We start from the raw sequence: 23,563 nt of genomic DNA, 5'->3' as shown, positions 1-23,563 counted from the left end.
TTATTCTCAGCCAGTAACAATTTTTTATTTAAGATTCTTATGAATTATTTTGATTTTTAAATTATACTAGGAATGTCATTTCTGACACAGAAAAGCTAGCCTGCATCCAGATTCAGTGGGCAGCCATTACATTCTTGATCCAAGAAAGAAAGCTAGGAATTTGGACAAAACCAGTAGGCTTTGATGGCTGGCTACAGTCTAGTCCCCAAGAGGTGACTCCATATTGGACAAATCTGTCTTTATTTTGGCAGACCAGAGGTCCTCCAACTTCAGCCTAGGGACAAGAAGAGAGAATAAGGTAAGTCCCCTAGTGATGACAGTAGACATGCAAACAACAAAACATTGGCAGGAATAACATTGTGGTAACTCTGAAGGCCTTAGAATATAGTTAAGGTGAGGGCTGTAGAGAGAGGGAGAGTGTTTTCTTCTACTGATTGTAACAAAAATTGGGGGGATTTTTTTTTTTTTCCCAAGGACACAGGCCATGCCTTTGGTCTGAAGAAGAAAGACCCAAATACCAGTCATGGGTATAGGAGCATCCCCAGATCTCTGTGAGGCCAATTACACAGCAAAAAGAAGTCTCTTAATTTTCCACATCCTCTGACCTAATTGGTTCCAGACAAAATTAATATAAACCTTATAATGCTATTTCTTAAAATCCAGGCATGGTAGGATATGAATACCTTGTGCAGTAATTTATGTGCCTATCAGTGAATGTACCATCCATACTCTCAAAGATGGCATTTGTACTAGCACTGAATACCTGCTCAGACAGACTAGCATTTACTTTCTGACTGTCACCAAGTAGTCAACAGCTTTTTATTGAAAAAGTATCCAACATGATATCCTCTATTAAGAAAATCACATTTTAAGTCTTTTCATATGCTTGTGAAAATTAGAAAACTGGAAGCACTTTGAGCATTAGCAATCAGGGGACTAAATAAAAATGTGGTACAATACCAGGTGGACACCTGAAGCATTCACCAGTTGTCTCTGTCTAGGAACAAAGGAAAGTGCAGGTTTATCACAGGCTTTATTTGTGCTGGGATGGGATATTCACAGTCCTGGGCTACTACCAGTAGGATATGTCAGGATGCCTTTTGGGGAAGGAGAAATTACCCTACGCAATTTCCCAGCTACTCTGGTTGACAGTGTGAAGGAAGAAAAAACGCTCTGTATACCTCAGGACTTATGCCTCATGCAGAGGCCTTGAAACACTGAAGCTATTTCTGAGCCTTGAAAACAAAAACTGATGTTTGATGTGCTCACACTCAAAGCTAGATTATTCTTACCTCGCAGTAATGTACGCTTCGAAAAGTAAATCCACCGCAAAATTCATGATTATTGATACTCCCATGTAAAAAGCCAGGGCGATGGCACATTCTGTTTTCAAGCACAGGGAATTCAATGTCTTTTAATGTCTTGCCTGCATTAGTACCTTTGTGAAGAACAAGAAAATGCACCTGTAAATGGTAGCCGAGGCACTGTGATGTAGGGAGGCCTGAGTAACGAAAGGACTGGGATCTGTCACCAGCTCTACTATAGATGCTGGAGTACTGAAGTACCTTGATAAATCTTTTAAATTTTCTGTAATTGGATCATGCCTGCTCTCAATAAGCAGTGATTATTATTCTTTGCACAGAGTTTCAAAATACATAAAAACAGATGCTTAGTATGCAGAAACATTGTGCCTATTTTAGGCTTTCATTATTTCATGCTCATTTCAAAAGGGAAAGGCCTGGATTTACTTTGCATTATTTTGAATTCTTTCAAGCCTAAAGATAGTGTTTTACAGATAAGCAAATTTTTTTGAAACTAAGGTTGAATTTTCCCAAAGCAGAGTGTATTTAGATGTGGGTCTCTAGCTCTGCTCCCCCTTTCAGAAAGTAGTTGCATGACATGGCAGGACCCTCTCCTACTGCTTAAGAGCAACAACGGTCTGTTGATATTCCCACCCTAATGCACTACCAGAAAAAATCTAGCCTGCACCATTTTCTTGTGGCTGTGATCACAAGAACATGGCAAGCAGCTGCCACCGTGTGGCAAGCTAAACAAAAGCAACAACAACAAAAAGCACACCAGAGAAAAGTGTTTCTTGATAATGCTGATGATAATGCTGCTTGATAATGCTGCAGCAAAAGCGAGTGGAAAATGGCTGGGTATTCTCAACCCTTGAGCACAGGTAGAGTGAGAGATGGGCAGCAGGAGTCCACATAAGTCATTTTTTAACTCTAGACTCTGAAACAAATTCAGCTGGAGATTTTACTGACATTAAAAACCTTCAGCTTGAGTTCCTTTGCCTGTGTCCCAAAGGTAGCTGGGTCTGAGTAAGCTCTAACTGAATGGAGCCACAGTTCCAGGGACGCTCTCTTGTTTCAGGAATAAGGCCTTAAGGCTTGTGCTTGCTTGTATATCCTACCTGTCTGGAGTGAACATACAGAAGACTCTGCAGACAGTAGTGTTTAAACCAAAAGAAGGCAAGCACAAACTTCATTCATATGTTTAAAAAACTTATATCTGAATATCAAAGTTAAAGTCAAGGATATTACTTGACTATTGTCCTTATTTGTGCAAATACAGCATATGTGTAAGCTGAAGAAAGACCAAAAAAAAAAAAAAAAAAAGAGAGAGAAAAAGTAGTAAAGTCTTATGTCTCATTTACCTCTGTTTTCTCTTGTTTAATGAATACAGTTAATGAGTTAATATGAGTGATTGGGGGGAGAAGGGGGATGAGGTGAATCCGAGGTCTGAGAGAAAGAAATAGGACAAATAATGTTGCCCAGTGACTTCTGACTTAGTTAAATCTTAAATAAAATTCATTTTTCCAGGCCCCCAAAGTACATATATTTTGGAATTTGGATTTGAAAACCCTCCTAAGTTCTCAGCCTCACTGAATATGCTTTACCTCTTGTTTTTCCAAAGGCAGTTAGAAAACATACTGAGTTTCTTTCCACCATAAGACTTGTTTCAGGCAAACAAACTGGTTTTACATGGTCACCAATTCTTACAGGACTGGAAAACAAACAAAGAAAAAAGAAAGATACTTATAAAAATGATTATCTACTTGTTCAGTCTTCTCATTCAGTATAGCGTTGGAATAACAGCACAGATTTGAGCAGACTGTTCAGATACCTAAGCGAGACACAAAAGAGGGCTTCAGGAAATTACAATTATGCACAGGGATTTTCACTGTATCACAAGTTGGGTCTGGTTTTACAGAGTTTTTGGCCACATCTGGTGCTCATGAAACATGCGTATGACCTGGCCTGCAGCACTGTCAAGGAAACTGGACCTTTCCACTTGCTCCATGAAGAAGCTGTGGTGCTTCTTAGCCAAAACTTCAGCTGGTGCTCACAGTCCTCATGGCTGAGCAGAAAAAGCCTCCAAGCAGAAGATCCTCCAGCCACAACTTCGCTTTGGTTTACCTCCACACTCCCTGTTTCAGTGGAGACACCACTTAGCAGGTGGTGAGTGGAATTCCCCATGGCAATCCCTCCCATCCTAACTGGGGTTGTCTTTCCTAAACTGTGTGTGTAGCTCACACAGGGTCTGACAGGGGGGTCTTTCAGGAGGACAGATGCTCAGTATTTGTCCTTGAACAGGTGTGTAAGCTAATGCTCAAAGGGACTCTCAAACTCACACAAATCTAGGCTAATGTAACTCATGACTTCAGAATAAAGATGTAGAAAAGAGAGGAAAACTTGGATTGAAATGGCACCTGTGCAGCTTTAGCAGGGCAATGTCAGCTCCGCCTGGTTCCTTTAATAATTTCTGAACACTTCGTATTTGAAGGGATGGTGCTGCTGCATTTAGATTCTGTATCCCAAGAAAGACCATATAGGAAGAGGGATCTGTTGACCTGGAAGAAATGACAGTAGCAATGTTATAGACCCATGCATAGAATCAGGAATGTCACTCATAAAATTTGCTCATTTCCCAAGAGAACTGCAATAAACAAGATGGCTAGGCTGCTGTTTGTAACCATGGATGTCCACATTTACTCTCGGGGAGGAGAAAAATGAGATTTTTTTGACAGTTTGATTATTATAGTAATGAAAAATCCCATGAGCTGTAAACAATGTGGCACCTTCTTGCAGTGTTCTTAACTGCTGAAGCCCTGAGGGTCAGCTGCTAGCCACAATTTTTCTAAGTGCAATTAGCACCATCACAGCTGCCGTTCAGTATGCTTTGGGGTGAGGGATATAGCAGATGGAGGAGGTAACCACTGTTGTGCTCTGCATCTATTTGACTGAGACAGAAGCAGCAGACAAATCTACCTGCTGGCAAGAAAAGACAGGAAGTAAGGCATAGGTTGGGAGGTTGTAGCAAGCAGCTGGAAATTTCTTGACACAAGCCCCGGTTCTGCTCTAACCAGCCTCAAAGGGAAACACTTATTTCTTTTTGCATCACCAAAAGAATGATGGGAGCAGTTAAACTACAGCTTTTAAAAGTAGTGAAAAGAAAAAGAAACAAAACAAGGACCCTGCATATTGTAGGGCGAAAACCAAAATGACCATACTACAGTGCTTGCAATGACATTAACTGTGCTATCAGGTAACTTACTACTTTGCATATGGCTTTGCTATTCTGTAAACTTCTCATGAATCAGTAGAGTGTATTGCCTTTATCAGTCATCAGTGTTATTAAGGCTTTAACTTATTAAGTGATTCCCCAAGACACACAGTTGCTCACTTCAGACATTAGAGATGCTCCTTGCTTGCTTTAACATGCAGAGACTGTGCAGATGTTGCACAGGCCAAGGAACCGCCCTCCAAGGTCAGTAAATTGCCTTTGTAGGTACATCTTGCACCTCTGTTGATTTTCTCATCCAGCTGTAAGGAATGCTTGTCACTCATTCTAGTGGATACTCACTCTTGCAAGCACTGAGCTGCAGTAAGGACCCACTGCGGATGTATCAGAGTGCCAGAACAATGGTGTGTGTTGGTGCTAGAAAAGAGAAGATAATAATCACATTAATCTAAGACTGCACGGTCAATTCTCTACCACCTGTGCTGTGCCCAATGGGAAACACTAGCTACTAGCAAACAAGCAATAATCCTCATACTGGAATCTTTTAACACTCAGACATTGTCACCTGCCAATCGCAAGAGAAATCAAATGCAGATTTTCAAAGGACAAACTTTATCTGCTTCAAAACATGAGAGATATGAACAGAAATTTGATACCCAAGTGACATTTTTGCTACAATGTTCCAGTTTAAAGGTGTACTATTGCTTTCAGGAATTTAATAAAAGTTTCCTAAGAATTTCACTTGTGATATAATGGGTTTGTCCTGATAAGCAATTAAAAAAAGGCTACATCCTGCTTATCTGTGGGGATGTCTTGGACTAGTTATTTACGTAAGTCTTACTATGGACTTTCAACTTTTCTTGGGCTATTATTTTTTTATGGTGATTGTCAACAATTCTATCAATTCTATACAAATTTTCATTAGCCTTCTTCATATCCTGTTCAGCCACTCTGCAGCTATGGAAATGCTATGTATAAATGCACAAATCTTTTTTTTTTTTTTTTCTTTTTTAATACAGAGAGACAGTGATCTTCGCATGACTTCTAGCACAACTAGCGTAGTCACAACAGCAATTTACATTTGAACATTCGTGGGCCCATTGCAGAATGCAAATAACTGTCATTATCCTCTGTGGGAATTATTACTTCCCCATTTCAGTAAATCAAACCATATTCAAGGTCTGCGGTTCAAATTTGCTCTCTAGAGAAAGTGGAGAGTTTTGGACTAATGACTTAATAGTAACTACCTGTCAACATTATGACACACACACACACACACACAAAGTTAATTTTAAATGTAAAGTTATTTTATGTAGAAACCAAGTCCAGTCTCCAGAAACATATGCATTTTTTCATACCAGTCCCTTCCTGATACCTGTTTCTTGTGAAACCCTGGTGCTTACTAATGGTGATACAGTCTGTAATATCAATACCTTGACCTGAGACTGACATGCCAAGGCCAAGACCCTGGAGATGCATCACACATGTCATATTGCTCACAGATTCGCCCACTTCTCATTGGAAATTTTCCACAGTCATGATCAGAAGAAGCTACAGCATTGAGGAAAAAAAAAAAAAAAAAAGCTACAATGAAAGGTTTTAATGCACATATGTAATGCAATTCACAGTGCAATCTGATGAAAGAGAAAGAGATAAAGCATTTTTATATCTTCTTTAGGCTTTCACTGTTTATGTTCTTTAACAGGAACTAAGAATAAAGAAACAACCAGACCCTTGGACGACATTATATTATCATTACCTGGAGCATTTTAACCTGGAGCTAATATATCACCATTGACATAAGACATTAATTTACCTGGCAAAAATTGTCAGCTAAGTACTTGGATGTCATCAGATAACATAGGTAAAACTACAATGAGCCCTCCCCCAAAATGAAAATTTGGGGTGGAAATTGAAGGGAAAGGGAGTTAAAGAAAGTAAGTTTATTGCCCAGATCAATTCAATATAATAAGAATTTCTAAAATATTCAAAGCATTACAGGCTACACCTTGATCAAAGAGCAAAGCAAGTGAGATGCCTCTAGCAGGTGCACCACATAGCACTCCCAGTACATTACAGTTGTTATTGGCATCCATTGCCAGGACACCAGAGAAGTTAAAACATCTTTTTCTGCTGAATTTTCAACAAGCAGTACATCCACTCAGTATAATAATTACTATCCCAGAAGAGAATGAATGAAGGAAACCTGCATAAATATCCAGGACCAAATTCACTAACTTCCCAAAAGAAAGGTGACATGTCAAGGGACAAATAATTTAACATCCAGATCAGAATAATAATGATGCCAGTAAATGATAAAAAATTAATCTCTGGTACTCCCAGCTAACAGATAATTAATTCGTTTTAGCAGGTTCTCAAGGCATTAGTCCTGCCACAAAGTGCTTGGAAAGACTAACATGCATGTCAAGAAAATCCTCTCCTGTGTTTGATCACTCCAGGGAAGGAGTGCCTCTTTCCACAGCTCCACTGGATATCTCAAATTCATCTAGCAACTCTGAGTGCTTAGCCTCACTGATAATAAAGGGCATATGAATTGTTATCTATGAAATCTTATTGATGATTTTTAGCACCATGCTATCTAAACTGGCTTAATATTACAGGCATCTGGTTTTGTCAAAATGCCATACAGATCTAAATTCAAATCTAAAGCTACTGCCTACTAGAGTTGTTTGTTGCTGTACTGAAAACTTTTTGTAACTATCATGATAGGTTGTAGAAAGGGAAAACAGAGAAGTCTTTAAGGATAATTACAGCAGCGCGGGATTTCACAGTACTCCCATTTTTTTTCTGGGTCTGTTGTGAAGCACCAAAGACCATTTACATCTCCATCAGGATTCCTGCAATACTGTAATGATCACAAAAACAAAGAATGAAGACTCCAAATATTAGCCACAGAATAAAGAAGTTTATGGATGCATGCTTTCTAAAAAGTGTTAATCAAAATTTTTAAATTATTTCCCCCAACCATTTCTTCATTAGGTGTTATGTGCTTTCTGTTGCCACTAAACACAAAATTCTAACTTTCTTTATCTCAAAACCAATAGTAAAATTATATAAATATGACAAAGCTACTATAATTTTCTTCATCCACCAAGAGTTCAGCCTAGCTTTTTAAGGTCTTCTGAGAAGTAAAGTTCGACATGGGATGATTAAGCACTTTGCACTAAAACACCTATTGTTGGCTTAATCCTTCTACTGAAGTCGGTGACAGCAAATTAGGTCAGCCCTGAGAGTATGCCAGAAACCTGCCCAGCTGGTGACAAACAACAAAATGCATTGCTCTAGTGCTTGCAGAAATAAGAAAAGCCCTGCATGATTTTTTTTCTGCATTGCTTGCATGTCATCATCAACCTTATGCTGTGCTTGAAATAACAACATCCTAGGTAATGTTAAATGCATCATTCCCTCTCCAGCACTGCTGTAGGTCCAGGATATCAACATGATGACTTCCAGGTACACTTAGCTTGGTCTATAGAGACTCAATATGAAGTGTTTACTGAGGGGTCATGGAGAAAGGAGACAACGTTCAATGACATCAGGTGAATTAGCAACTGTTTACATTTTTATCCAGGCCTGCTCTTGGATGAGTCAGAGGAGTGAAGTATTTGTGGCTATGAGGGCTCTGAGAACTCCACTCTTGACAAGTCCTGCCATTTCCAGTTTTTGCGACTGTGCCGCGATAGTCTTTACCATTGCCATTAATGCAGTCTGTGGAAAAAAAATAAAAATAAAAATAAATGATTGTTACCTGTTGAATCTGTATTTGGTGGTGGTAAGCAGAACTAAGTCAGATTAAGTACTTTCAGGATTTACACGCTCTTTACTGTCTATAGTGGAAAGACAAAAATGTACCCTGGGATGTGATCTCTTAGTTTGTCAAGATGGATGTCTTCCTGGACATACAGAGTAATTGAACTGCAAAAAAAAAATCAAGGAACTTCAGGCTAAATATTTTCTGTAACATACTGCAAATATCTGAAAAGACTCCAAAATCCTTGCTAACCTAGGATCAGTAAACACCTTTCAAGAGAAAAGCGTGTTAAAGGGTCATCAGCCCATTATACTGAGACAGCAGTTGTTGTTTCCAAGGGCATCACTTCAACTGCTTTCTCCTGTTGCATGTGAGTAAGAGTACATTGCCATTTAGGAGTGAATTTTTTATCTAACCCCGCCAAATTCCCTTGCAAAATAAATATTTAATGGAAAGCTCTACCGAACATTCTGAAAAGTCACACTGCTTTGACCAAGAGGGGCTATTAATTAAGGAAGTATTAATGAAAGACAGGGCAAAAGCCTTCCTCTGTTGGTGTACACATTTTCAATAACATGGTTGCCTATGAACAATATAGCAAGATAAGGACAACATCCTAAAAACATAAAGCACAGCACAAGTAAAATTCTCTTAACATTTACTGTTATTTTATTTCAATAGCACACAACAACAGAAATTGTTGTCTATTTTCTTCTCAGTCCCCTAAATGAAAAAGATATCCCACAGAAAGTACTGTAAAATGATACAGGATATAATCTGACAGAAGTATGGTTCTGAAATCTGAAGGAGGGATATAACTCCTATGTTCTAGTACTACTCAAGAATAACTCTGAAAAATATTGCTATTTGTGGTGACAGGAGATGACAGCTATAGCCATCTGTTACCAGACGTGGTAGGTGTAGTCAGGACAACACTTTGTTCCTTCTGGTCATTTGGTGTGGCCTCTTCTGTATGATCATCACATCTCCTGAGATTGCAGTACTCCCAGATCCTGTTGGGGTCTGTGGTGAAACACCACGGGCGGTCATCACCGTCTGGGTTCCTACAATAGTTCTCCCTCAAATCCCTGTGAATATAGGTACAAATATTCATTCTGCATAAGACAGAAAGTAATCATGGGAATCTCTTGCCAAAAAGAATATGTACTATGCAGAGATATATACACATACATTTATTAATTCTTTTACTATTGCCAGGTACCGTATTACCATCAAAAACATTAATGGCTGTGATACAGCCGGAGAATTATATGTACATCAGAGTCATGAATATATTTATACATAAAGAAATGTAATTCAACCACAAGTTTAAATTCTGGCTGCAATATGTCAATGTGCTTAGTAGTTAAATAAATGCTTGATATGACAATAAATTTATTTCAAAGCAATATGTATGAGCATACACAATTGTGTGAATGTGCAAATTAGCAATAAATATGCTGGAAGGTTATATATATATGTATTTTAATGCCAGAGGGTTCTTTATTATATGAAGAAGAATAGAAATTAAATACTCATGCAAATTATTATTAACTTTTTTATTTCTTTCAAAACAAACAAACAAACTAAAAACCAAAAAACCAAACCCCACAACACTTAATTCAGCGAGAACACTTCCATGACTGAACTTGCTGGGGCAGGGGGAATTAGAGTATTTTTCTCCAACAATTTGCAGAGTTGTGGTATTTCCCCATCTTGAAAAAAGCTGAAATACTTTTTTTGTTTGTTTTCAGATATGCCAGAATACACAAGTTCCACATTTTCACAGATAAATTTCATTTTTTAAAAATGTCTGTGAAAAAATGTGCCTCCTCTGAGTATATTTCAATATGTTGTTATTTTTATGACAAAAAAGACTGAAAATTTCCAAATAAAACTATTTAGGGTGACATTATTTAAAAAAAAAAAAAAAAGGAAAAAAAAATTAAAAGTACTAAAAGATCCTGCCCATACTTGTAATCCACCAAGCAGTGATGGATGTCGTAGCAATTGTCTTGTTGCTTTTGTATGCTTATTAACAACTGGCACATTAGTAATTATGGTTAGATCTCTAAGTTGTTACTTAATCCAGTATTTTTACTTTGAGTAAGAAAGTAAATAAATCAAGGGCAAAAATTCTCTAAATGAAATTCTGGATGCCCAGTTACAACCACAAAGAACATCTAAAATGATGGTTCTAATCATAATGCACTTGTCTGTGTAGTTTGCAACACAAATGTTGTGTTTTCCCCAGATGAAACAAGTAGAAAGGTCCCCATGAACATCTCAAATTCTTAACAAAATGCATTCAGTAGATGCCAAACTCTGATTACAGGCCTCCCAGATTTGGTTACACCAGCTCAGGTTTATGAATAAAGTGTTACAGTGGTATTTTACTAAGAATTTAAATTACAGGTAAACACAGCTTTTAAAAATGAGACTAACAGAAAATGTTTCTGTATCTTGGTAAAATGATAGTGAAAGAAATTCTCTTTTATATGTACATTCCCTATTAGTTTTTTAAAACATAAATGTGCAAAGATAGCAAAATTTTCAGCAATGGTCACTGTCAGAGAAAAAAAAAAAAAAAGTTAAAAAAAGTGAGATACATACGCGTTTGGGAATTTTTTCAGGATCTTTTCAAGATTGTGTGGGGACTTGGAGTTCCAGGCTTGGCATTTCCTTCCTGATTCAGTGATGGAAGTTGTGCCACGATAACTTAGGCCTTTGTCTCGATAGCACTCCTCCACCTGGGGAATCTGTGCTGGCACATCTGCAGCAAACAGCAGAAACCGGTCCCTTGCATCATGGCTTTATCTTCATATTGAACAGGCACAAGAAAAATCAAACAGACAAGAAAACAGAAGGGATTGACTCATTCATACAGAGGGCTTCCAGTGAGAACATCTTGGCCAGTGTGAAAAACAGAAGGGCATTTCCAAAGTTATTTAGAGATTTCACAGATTAGCCTTATATGTCAGATGCTGGCTGGTGGAAAGTGCATTCCTCAGTTTCATTTTGGCATTTGTGGAAATGTTTGAGTTGAAAATGAAAAATCCTCAAAGGTTAGAGATATTAGCTATTTTGTCTCTGAAATAATTCAAAAATATAGATGATGTTAAACTCCTATTCTTCTATTACTCTTTTGATCGCACTAACACTTTCTTGTTATTTTCTGTGCTTGAATGGATGGATGTTTCAGATGAGATTTTTTAATATTTTTGGACTTTGGAAGCTACTGTCCTCTCTTCCATGGTTACTTTCCAAAGATAGGACTTCCCTTTATTTAGCACTTTTAAAAATCTCTTTAAAGCTCTTTTTCATTCTTCAGTGAACTTCCTAGAAATGTCCTGCCTTTGGGGGAAAAAATAAAAGGAATAAAAAAATATATTTATATTTTTCGATACTGTGATTCTTCTGCTGGGTCAGCTGATGTCTTACAGCCTTCTCTGCACTTCCTAACCATTGAAAGTCCAAAATCTGACAGGTTTTCCAACATGCCGAGCAAAGCAACTGCATAAACAACAGTGAAAAAGTGACTGAAAAAGATTTGCCAGGAGAAACAAGAACTGAAATTACAATGAGAAATAAGAAGTGTCTCACAGCTCTGAAGTCTTTATCTCAAGTACACTTCAGTTACTCATACCAGCACTCCCTTGCTCTGTCCTATCACAACGGGGAATTGAACAGTATTCCCACCGAACACTGCTGTTGCTAGTGTAGCACCAAGGCCTCTTCTCTCCATCAGGGTTTCTGCAGTAGTTTTCCTCTAAGCCCCTGAAACAGAAACACTGGCTTTAAATTACTGATGGAAATCAAGAAGGGTTATGTGCAAGACTTAACAATTACTGCATGCAGAACTCAACTCAGAGGTTATATTTATTCTTACAGATTTGTTGCCTCATATACCATTATTCTGGGCTAGCCAATAGCCTTTGAATTTCCTGTTTAAATGTTGATGTTATATGAAGAACTTTTACAATGGTTACACTTTCTGCTCTTGTTTTTTAGCCAATATAGGGCAGTAAAAGCTGACATTGAAGTCATTGGTGTACCTGACCCTTACTACAAAAACCAGGCAAGTCTGGATGTCAAATGGTGCGTGTTTCTGCTCTCAGCAGCTTTCTGCAGTGATGATGGACAGGATTTCACATGCCCAGGGAAACTTACAGAATCCATTTCACAACCCACCGGATCCAAATACAGAGCTAAAAGCTAAAAGCCTGGTCATTCCCAGCCACCCCTGCCTATTGACAATGCTCTATAGACCCAGCTCCTCTGACCTAGGAGCATTTTGGGCCTTGGTGCAATGTTCCTCAGAAGAGTAATACACTGAAAATGTGTTAAAGCACAAAGTCAATATAAAAGCACACTGTTAATATAAAAGCAGTAAATACCTATACCTGTGCAATGGGATGAGGAGAAGTGCAAGTACAGGTGAGACAAGTATATGAGATCAAAGCTGTTGGTTAAAAATAAGAAAGGAATATAGGACAAAAAAAAAAAAAAAAAAAAAAAAAAAAAAAAAAAGTAAGACCTGAAAAGCAATATGAAAGGTGACAAAAGGAGAGAAACTATCATCATAATTCAGAAAACCTGTACTCCTGATGCCTCTGCATCTGGTTCACTAAGGGCTAACTATGTTCTTGGGTATTCATTAAAATGAGGAGTCTCAGCATACTTGCAGGGGTATCTGTCAGGAATCCAGCCATGTTTGTGAGGAAACTGCATGTTCCAGTGCTGGCAAATGTTTCCCGATTCTGTGATAGCTATCCTGCCTCGATAGTCTTCTCCATGCCCTGAAATACACTGGGAACTCAGGCCAGAAACTCGTGGGCGTGTAGCTGTAACAGGATTAAAAAAAGAAAAGAAAAAAAAAAAAGAAAAAAAACATAGCTAATGAATGCCTTCAAATATATCAAAACACCTTTGATGTCTGTAATGGTGAATGTGTATTTTTTTATTTTAGCAGAGATGACATTGGTGAAAAGCCATGGCAAAGCCGAAGTGTATGTTATCAGAAGAACTCAGGCTGCCAAATGGGTGTCCTGTGTCTGCCCCTTCACATCAGCCAGTAAATAAGTTTGCTGAGACAAGCCAGATGCTGTGCCTGCAGTCCCTTGAGAGCAGATCTAGAAAGGCAATAAGCAGTCCTTTATGGTCTTGTAAAAACAAGTGGGATGAAGGGAGCACATTAGTATAATAGGTATAGGTAGGGTAGAAGGGCAGAAAGGGTAAAGATAAAGGCTAAGAAGAAATGCTGAGAGAAAGCACAACAGTCTTCAGAGGTAAGGCTCCAGTATCAGTGGATTGGGAAAGTGAGGCAGAAGAAAGTGTGAAAGAAAATGAATTTGTCTGGTATGTGGGGAACATTGAAGTAAGACTAATGATCAGAGCCACAGAACCTGCAGAAGCCAAAGAGAAAATGAATTTACAATGCATGCCTATTGCATATACATTGTATATGTAATTTCCAGAGCAGACAAATAGGCCTCTAATAGGTCCTATTTAAACTTTATGTTTTAGGCACAAAATGGAGATGCTATAGTATCTTTCACAATCTACTTCATCATGCAGAATTCTGTATACTTATTCTTCCATTTATAATTGTTTATGCTGAAGTAAACTAGATCTAGTAAACACATGCTGCTGCTTAGAGAACTGTCAAGAGCAGATGTTAAGAAAGCAAGCTCTAGAGATAGAAATGCAAATTTTTTTTTGTTCTTTTTTTTTCTTTTCTTTTCTTTTCTCAAAGTGCAGTACAGCTCTACTAATGGTAGTGCTAATCTCATTATTCAGTCCTTGGAAAAGTCCAGATCTAGTGTGCTCAACTTAATGCATTAAGCTAGCTCAGTGATAAATCAGATTTTCTCCTGAGGTCTGAACTTTTTTCTCAGGATTTATCTCTCACTAAGGAAAAGGCAGTGTTGGCTGTGCTGGCCAAATCCAGGTAAAATATCACAATATGGCCATGGTGGCTTATGTATTTTCCATGAGACAGCAATTCAACTGAAAACTACCACCTGAGATTTAAACTGAAAGCTCTGCCTTCTCAGATAAATTGAAAAGTAAGGTGATTGAAGACAAATTCTGTTTTCCATAACACCTCTGGCATTGTTGCACTTTGTGACACCTGCACTCTCAGTGACCTTACATGATTTTATGCAACAGAAACACAGTGAGTGGTTCTGCTCATTAATGCATAATTTGCCTGATTCACAGGGATTTCCTCAGGATACTCACAGCTGTCATTTCTTGTCTTTCCCCTCCCTGCATAATTTTAATTAGAAGAGCTACCCTGTGGAGTGATCTCAAGAAGTCAGACTCACTGCAACGAGGAATGTTACAATACTCCCAGCGTTTAGTGGGGCTGGTGGTGAAACACCAAGGCCGAAGTTCACCATCAGGATTACGGCAATAATTCATCTTCAGATCCTTCCCTGGAAAGCTGCACATCGAAAATGGAAGACAGGTTCGTGAGTCAGCCTAGCTGTAGCAACTAGCCTGTCTGCAGGCAGGGTTTCCCAGGCACTGTGGAAATGAGTGGGGGCAGCTCAGCACTGGGTATGACTCACTGTTTCAGTGTATATCCATGCATATGAGGTTCTTGGGCATCCCAGCGCTGGCACTCCAGCCCGGACTCTGTTCTGGAAACATTTCCATGGTAGTCTTCACCATTACACATCATGCAGTCCACTGTGGGACCTATGCAGAATGAAAACAAAGCAAGGTTTGCACTAGCTCTTGAACTCTGATCCTGATCCACTCATGAAAGAGTGCATTGAAAGGAAAGCAGAAATTATAAATATTTGCTGTTCTTTTAGAGGGTTTTGCTCCAGGTAATGATGAAAGGAATCCAAAAGACCATGAGTTACACCCTATCCAAGTGAATTAAACTTTAGGGACATGTATATCCCTAAAAGCTTTAGGGATATCTCTATATATCAGGGCGAAGCTTTGCCATGTATCTCTGTGTACTGGTAGCAGCAGGGGTTCAATATGTAACACAGCACTTGGGTCAATCTTTACAGTTGTTAAAATTAAAAAAAATATTAGGGTTAAGAGCAAAACAAAACCAGCAAATTATTATAATTGTTGATTTATTCTATATTTACAAATGTTGTTGAAACTGGAGACAGTTATGAAAACAACCTTTGTGTTGATAAATTTTTACATTCCAGCTTGATCTAAATTCACATTTGAAACCAATTGGCAAGAATAAAGTAGGAGTAAATTGCAGGAATAATATTACCTACTTGAAAGCCCCTTCCTAGAAAAATAAACATACCTTCTGTAGCTTCTGTAGTCTGCATGACCTGTCCCTCACACTCTGGGATGTTGCAGTAATCAAACCTGATTGCAGGGTTTGTTGTATAACACCAGGGTCCATTTACATCGTCATCAGGATTTCTACAGTAGTTTTCCTCCAACCCTGCACTGGGGTATTTTTCAGGTGTAATACTGCAACAGTATTAAAATTACATTTTAATTCAATCCAGTCAGAAGAACAGAAGGGAAATGCCCAGCTTTCTCAGCTATCTTTGGGCTCTATTGATTTGTAGCAAAAATGAGAGAAACAGATTCCCTGTTCTAACACATAAATAAGATCTGAATACCATGCTGTAATTATCGTTACTAGTAGCCTCTTCCTAGACCCCAGCTGCACCTAATGAATGATCTTGTAAGAACTATGTCAATCTCAAAGGTAAATTATTGTCTTTAATACTTGCATCCAGCTGATCAGTCAGCTAATTGCATCCTGAGGCTTTCTGATGTATTTTACCTAAGGCTACTGCTTTAAAAGTGGAATATTTCTAGAGTCTATTGACCAAATGCAAGTGGACTCAAACTTTCAGAGACTTTGAAGCAAGTGACCCTGTGGTTTTACCTATAGCAGTCCTCCAAGAGAAGACTAAAAGGTTTTAAACAACAGACCTAGGTAAGTGCTTCCAAGTTTCATTAGAATGAAGGCTAGCAGGGGAGTCATAAAGCTGGACAGACACCACTGCTCATTTTACCACTGCTCATTTTTTTTTTCACACCTCATACAAAAGAGAGAAATTCTAGCCCCACAATCACAAAATTTTCATCATGAATTGGTGGAAGCAGCATTTCACCTCCTTAGGAGCCCCAGCACATAGACACAACTCCTCTAGCTGACAATGCAGCCTTTCATTATCCAGACCATTGCAGTTCTCTGACAGTAGAATGAAAAGTAACAAGAGAGATGAAGACAAAATTGTGCCTTAAAAAATCACATGACATTTGGCTTTAGTAACATGCTATAAAGTCATTTATACACATGAAGAAACTTGGAAAAGATTCAGAACAACATGAAGACAAATATAAATAAGGCCATACTTTGGATTGTGGGGTGTTTTTTCCGCCCACTTCTGGCATGGAATACCTCTCCAAGTTTTGGCTTCTGTTCCTCTGTAGTCCTTCCCAATTCCTCTTTTACATTGTAGAAGGTAAACTGAAATGGAATTGGCTTTGTTAATTCAGTGGTGTTACAACATTGCATCTCTTGAATCTGAGAGTTTGCAGATTTAACTCTGAAGTTAATCAGATTAGATTTACCCATGTTTTGAACAGTTTAGATTTACCCATGTTTTGAATCTCTTGTTCATGCAAACACAGAGATGTGATTCCATAAGATATTTTAAAATTAATAGTTAGAAATGACTGAGCAACTAGAGAGGAAAATTCTTGAAGAATGTTATGAAGCTAATAAAATCACATTAGGAAAGCAGATATAACAAGTTACAATATATATATATATATATATATATACAATATATATATATATTGTATATATATATATATATACAATATATTGTATATATATATATATATATACAATATATATATATATATATATATATATATTGTGTATGAAATACATATTTATATTGTCATATTACTGAGATAAGAAAGAAGGTCTTTCACCATCACCTGGGATTAATAGAAATGTATTTTTCATAAGGCCATTCACAGTATGGGTATCATGCAACCATCCCTTCAGGACAGATCATTTTTTAGTTATCTGAATATGTTTGTCACATAAGTGACACCTTTGATTCCTCTTAGACTCAGACCCCAGATGCTTTCTGGTGGGATTCCTTGAAAGGGAGAATGCAAAGACCATTGGTGATGCTTTTATTAACAGATACTGAAATATCTCCAGTCATTGGGAGTGACCCTCATTTCCCCTTTCCTGTAATTTGTTTGCACATGGAGGATGCCATAAATCCCCAAATAAAAAATAAAGATGATAGAGCAATAATACAAGACCAACCTAATAGGATAAGCTGAGCCTTGCTCAGGCACCTTGCTATGGTTATTGCCATCACAGTGTGTGGTTGGGTGTGCAAATGATGGAATCATAGAAGATTCCAAGGTGGAAGGGACCCACAATAATCATTCAGTCCAGCTCCTGGTTCCACGCAGGACCACCTAAAAATCAAACTATGTCTGACAGTGTTGTCCAAATGCTTCTCAAACTCCAGCAGGCTTGGTTCTATGACTGCTCTGGGGTGCCTGACCATCCCCTCAGTGGAGAGCCTTTTCCTAATATTTAATATGAACTTCCCCTGATGCAACTTCACGACATTCCTGTGGGTCCATGAGAGATCTTTTCTTCTCCCTGGAAGGGAGAAGAGATCAGTGCCTTCCCCTTCACTCCCCTTCCTGAGGAATCTGTCAGCTGTAGTGAAATCATCCCTCAACCTTCTAAGTTGAACAAACCAAATGACCTCAGCTGCTCCTCACACATCTTGCATCATTTGTGCTGCATGTTTTATCAACAGTGCCTCTTGTGAGAACTGCTGCCTGGTTGTCTGGTTACCTCTGGATTGCCCAGGGGTCTTGTCACTGCCACTTCAACTCTGATATTCCAGTAGCAGGTCCCAGCATGACTATCTCCGGTCAATAGTCTTGCCCATGGGCTTTCTGATGTTGCCAGGTACCTCCTACATTATGTTAACCTATCTAAATAAAAAGCCTGGACACATCCAGATGACACCTGAAGAGAGGAAGTGGAGGTTCTGCATAGCTGTATCAGGAATGAAGAACAAGCAAGTAACTTCCTGGCTCATATGGCACATGGAGACTACCACACATTGAGGCTTTGGTATACGAACCCTCTGAAACAAAACGTTCAGAAATAAGTCTTCTTTCTGCTTAACCCGCAATATCTCTCCTACTTTCCTGTCCCATATAGGAGATTGCTCTGATGGTCTATAACTGCTGAAAGTCCACTTTCCTGAAAAGAATGATGGGACCAAGAGCCAAACTATATGTCGAGACAAAATTAAGGTTCCAGTGGGGAAGCTGCTCCATAAAGAGAGAGAAATCCCTAACCAGGTTGTTAAGGAATATTTCAGTGCCTAATTAATCTAATAAAAGAGTCATGTTCTAAATTGATAAAAAAGTCAGTTCTTAAACTCTGAGATGAAAATTAGGATCAAAGAAAAGACTCTCAGAGGCATGCATGGGAAGAAATCTGACAATATAATGTAGTAAGCGTAGTCCACAAAAGCCTATTTTGTGTATTGTGTATTATTGCTGCTCTTAACAAGGAGGTTGTAATCAGAAGAGGATTCCTCATACAGACAGAGTTTTGCTATTAACAACGAGAAGAAAAACTGGAACTATGAGACACATGTTCATGGAGTTTCTTTTGTGACTATGGACAATCCAGAATATGGTTTACATACAGAATGAAATTTTCTGTGGCGGAGTAAAATGTGACTGCATAATATTGTGTGGCCTAGCACAGCCAGACAAGCTGTTGGGCTCACAGAGGGATGAATCTTTTGGCTTTAAGGTAGCTGTTTTATGAAAATCTTTTGCATCCAATCTCAAGGAAAATAAACTCTGTCAAGAAGGACTCCAGAGCAGCTGTTACAAATTTTGAGGTCTGAATTAAGCACAGGTGTGATTGTAAAGTCAACATGAGCCTAAGGGAGTGGCAGTCACAAAAAGTGCTGGAGATTGCTTCCTTCAAGCAGAAGAAATTCCATCTTATTTTAGCTGAAAGGAGTTTTACAGAGGCAGTTACCCAGTGCTGAGGAGTCATGATGGATACAGAAAATATTTCTGAGACTTCAGAACAGACTTACTGTCTTTATTTGCGAATTCAAGTTCAGCCTGGGTGATGTCAGCTATGATAATTAGGTTGCTTCTGAAAGCTGAATCTCACTTTTACAATACTCATAATCAGTCTTACGAGAAATATCACTATTTTGAGGTGGATCAGGACCATTACAGGTAGAATATCATGCCATTTGGATTATCCAGATACTTCACAAAGATGGTGGCAGTGATTTTCAGAAGACTACAGAAGTCAGCATATGAAGATAAGCGTATGAATCAGAGCTACTTGGGTTTATCTTCAAAGATAAGGAGGCAGAAAAGATAAATATATCAGGCTATTCTATGGTGACATCACCTGATAAGGTGTTTTTTAATTTTTATTCCGTTATGACGATATCAGATGTGCACAGACACACTGGACTCATAAGGAAATTCAAGAGATATGCACACAAGCCAAGAGCGACATCTCAAATCTTTCACTGCCTTCTGTGTCTCCTTTGTGGTTCTTCATGACTGAGACCAGGATGTTTGAAGGGAACTGCAGCTGAGACAGAGCTGCCTACAGTATCTGCTGCACTGGGTGCCAACAGAAAATAGGATCTACCTGATAGATAAAGTATTTCAGTCAAACAATTCTCAACTGAATTATTATACAAAAATTAGGCAGGTGGGTACACAGATAATCCCATAGCCTTGAAATTTTGTATTACTAAAGACTCAGTTAGCTTAATAAAGCAGAGGACTTTAAATACTTAGTGGGAAGAAAAAGGCATTATTTTTGCTTTGGGATGTTTATTCTGCAGGGTCTCAGTAACATATGATTAAAGGAGATTGGACTGAGTCCAGTCCAAGTCAAATGCAAGAATCCTTGATGCTGTATGGGAAATTTTCTGGCAGATTCAACCCAGTTCATAAGGGGTGCAAGGTGAGTGCAAGCCCACCTCACTGAAACTATCACTGCCTGCAACTGCTTGCTCCAGCACTGAATCAGAGAATGCAAGGATGCAGTTAAAACAGGCTTAATATGTAAATGTACAGTGTTATATAACATACTTACTTCTCTTCTCATAGAGAACTGAATCTGTGCTGCTGAATATCAGTGTTGTTTTGCTATTTTCAGCCAGTGTTAAACACTGTAGCTTTTTCCTGGTGTATAGGAAGGCCCTGTTGAAATTGAGAACACAGAACATAGGAAGCAATATTTTTAATTTGTTTCCAATTGTGCAATTGCTAATTCATTTTCTAGAAATTATTATTTTAACAGCACGTTATTATATCCACTTATGTCTTTCAGAGACTGTATTCAGTACTTGAGACACTAAGGGACAGTGACATTTTCTGCTGCTCTGAAGGTCTGACTTTTTCGGGATGCAAGGCTATGTGAATAAGTTACTGTGTGGGAAGCTAGCTACTGGGTTGGCAAAACATTACCAATGGCATTCTAGCTGCGCAGGTTAGTTAGTGCCTTTCCCTGCAACAAACTGAAAACATCTCACTGATCTTTTGTGAAACAAGGCAGCATTCAGCTACAGAGGCATAAACAGCTCTCCAGTTAGCATTGAATAGGAGAGGGAAATTGGGCATTTACTACAGAAAGACTGATGCAATGTAAATGCACCCTTTATTTGATCTTGTAATTTATGGGTGGAGAAAAGCCACAAGCCAAAGGCACAGGCATGGGCAATGCTGCTGTAGGCAGAGCTGCAGCACCTGGCTCCTAACTTTGTCCTGGGTCACCAAGGGGTGCAGATGGTGCCATCGGCTCTTCAGGCAGCTCCTGTTGCCTGGACAGTCACCTGCCCTGACCTATGGAGGAAAAAATGTGGCTTTCCTGGAGCGGCTTCCCATGACCTGACACCCGTGTGACAGCACCGTGTGTTCCCCAGGCACTCTGGACTTGTTTTACACAAATGTGTTCATGTGAATCCCATGCTGAAGTTCTCATCCTGGTTTCTGAGTAGCGTGTTATTGAGTTGGATGTGTAGAGCAAAAAGGCTGAAGAAGACTCAGTATTATTGTATTACAATGTTTCTTGGCAAAAATATGCCCCACTTCACTATAAGTGTTGAAATTAAAAACGAAATGAAATGAAATAAAATAAAATAAATACTCATTTGCCTCTTCCAAATCATCTCTTTCCAACTGCATGTCCCAGTAATTCACCTTCTTAGCTTTTGTGTGTGTGTGTTTGTTGTTGTTGGCTTTTTTTTTTTTTTTGGTTTTGTTTTGTTTTGTATTGCTTTCCATCCAAATTTGAGTGTGAATGCTTACTTCTGAACAACAGGAGGAACATATCATTGATCAATTAGTCATCCACAAAGACATAGCTTTAAGATTCAACAGAAATTACCTGCAAGTAAAATTTCTTTCAGCTTCACATTTCTCTGCACATTCTATTTCATTATTTGTCTCGTAAAACTGCTTATTTCTTGTAAGGATCCAAACACCATCCATTCTTAAATAGTCATCCAGTACATCTCCTTTCACTACAAGGGATGAAAAGGAACCAGGCATTAAAAATGAGAATGCTGCAGTTAAGATCTGTGACTTCAAGTCTCCTCTTCCACGTAGCATTGACAGGTGAGGTCCTTATTTATTTTGCATGATTCTGGGTGAAAGGCCATAAACTCTGAGGAAATTTCTGTTCCTGTTCTATTCTGTTCCTGTGTTCCAGTCACAAACACAGCTGCATGGAACACATCATAGGAAAACAAACAAAAAAAACATACCAAAACAAAACAAACAAACAAACAAACAAAAAAAAAAACACAGCAGAAGGAAGACACAGAAATGAAGCTCTGAATGGAGTTACGTATGGGTTTGAAACTAAGAAAAAGAAATGTGAAAAACCAGAGTAACGAGGAGCAGAGAGAGGGACCACTCAGAGAACGTTGGGAAGAGGTAGCAATATTAAAGTTTTGGAGAAGCATGAATTGGGATGATGTGAGCTTATGTCCTCCTATATGGAACCCACAATCACTACAGTTGAACTGATCACCAAGTAGATGCTTGTCCTCAGCTGTCTTGCCCTGGAGCAAGAAATCTCAATCATAAGATGACTGCATGGCCTTTTACAATGGCTACCAAGTTTTTTGTTGCAATGGCTCAACTAGTCTTAATAATGAATCTGTAAGGATGCATCTGTGTTGCAACAAAGTAATCCAAGGCTGTAAATTAGTAAATCAATTAGTATGATTATATTGGAAAGCCACATATGCATAAGATGTGTAGAAATACATGCTTATAGATTTAATAATTAAGTCTAAAAGGTTTATGCTCATAAAGAAGTTTGCCACGTAATTTTTTTTTATTTTTTTTTAAATATCTGTAAAGATTCTATGTTTCTGTTCCTAATCTTAACAGCAGTTTATTTCCATATCCAGCATTAGGCTACAGAGTTATATCAGAGATGTGATTTAATTATTTCATTTTTCAAGATCAGTTATAGACACGGGAAATTCATAAGTGTTTCCTATAGGGAACCCGAGCCCCTGCATCAGCAAAGGGGCTTTTCCCTGCTTACATACATTTTCTCCTTACATTGATACTTAGTACAGCATTTTCACAGGCCATTTGTTCCCATGCACACACCAAGGCTGTTGCTCTTCTCATGTCTCTAACAAACACACCAGAGCAACCGCAGCTCTTGCTTTGTTCAACAACAATTCTTGCTGGCCAGCAAGCCCCAAACCCACCCTCATCCAGGTAAGTGGTGATACATGGGTTTTGGGACCCATCTTCACAACATGGAGCTTGAAAGCATTTGGCCCCCATCTCTCCCTTGCAAGTGGAAGGCAAAGGACTCTTACCTGAGCTGAGCACAAGAAGAAAGAGCAAGGCAGCTTTGCTAATTCCCATTTTGGCCCAGCTGGAAGGTGCTGGAAGTTGTGTGTGTCAGTGCACAAAGTTTTATTGACTTGCACTGGAGTGAGGCGGCATCAAACAAACAGGGCAGGCAGATTAAGTTAATCATTCTCCCATACTGTGACCCCCTTTGCTGTGGAGTGGATGTTCAAACAACCTTGAATTGGATATGTTACCAAATCAGGCTCAGACATTTGTATTATTGGATGCTGGGAAATGTGAAGGCACTTTCTTGTTTTGTGAGACATGTTTTTGTTCTCAAATTGTTTGGTCTCACTTTGCTAAAACAGAGATGGAGGT

General features: G+C 38.6%; 1 protein-coding gene across 1 annotated transcript; it reads right to left on the bottom strand.

The window, feature by feature from the left end:
- On the bottom strand, positions 1-23,347 carry LOC101794192 (plasminogen). The gene is made up of 19 exons (XM_005015905.6): positions 23,209-23,347; positions 21,750-21,885; positions 20,457-20,563; positions 16,664-16,778; positions 15,591-15,763; positions 14,878-15,007; positions 14,632-14,750; positions 12,984-13,146; positions 11,949-12,079; positions 10,916-11,075; positions 9,209-9,390; positions 8,111-8,259; positions 7,303-7,396; positions 5,964-6,081; positions 4,873-4,947; positions 3,719-3,859; positions 2,906-3,012; positions 1,293-1,438; positions 1-274 (listed from the first exon to the last, which is right to left on the bottom strand). The coding sequence occupies exons 1-19, from the start codon at positions 23,255-23,257 to the stop codon at positions 113-115; spliced, it is 2,457 nt and encodes an 818-aa protein (XP_005015962.4). The 5' UTR covers positions 23,258-23,347; the 3' UTR covers positions 1-112.
- Between the last annotated feature and the right edge of the window lie 216 nt (positions 23,348-23,563).

Source organism: Anas platyrhynchos, chromosome 3 (genome assembly GCF_047663525.1).
Source record: "Anas platyrhynchos isolate ZD024472 breed Pekin duck chromosome 3, IASCAAS_PekinDuck_T2T, whole genome shotgun sequence".
NCBI lineage: Eukaryota > Metazoa > Chordata > Aves > Anseriformes > Anatidae > Anas > Anas platyrhynchos.
This window is presented reverse-complemented; position numbering and strand designations above follow the sequence as displayed.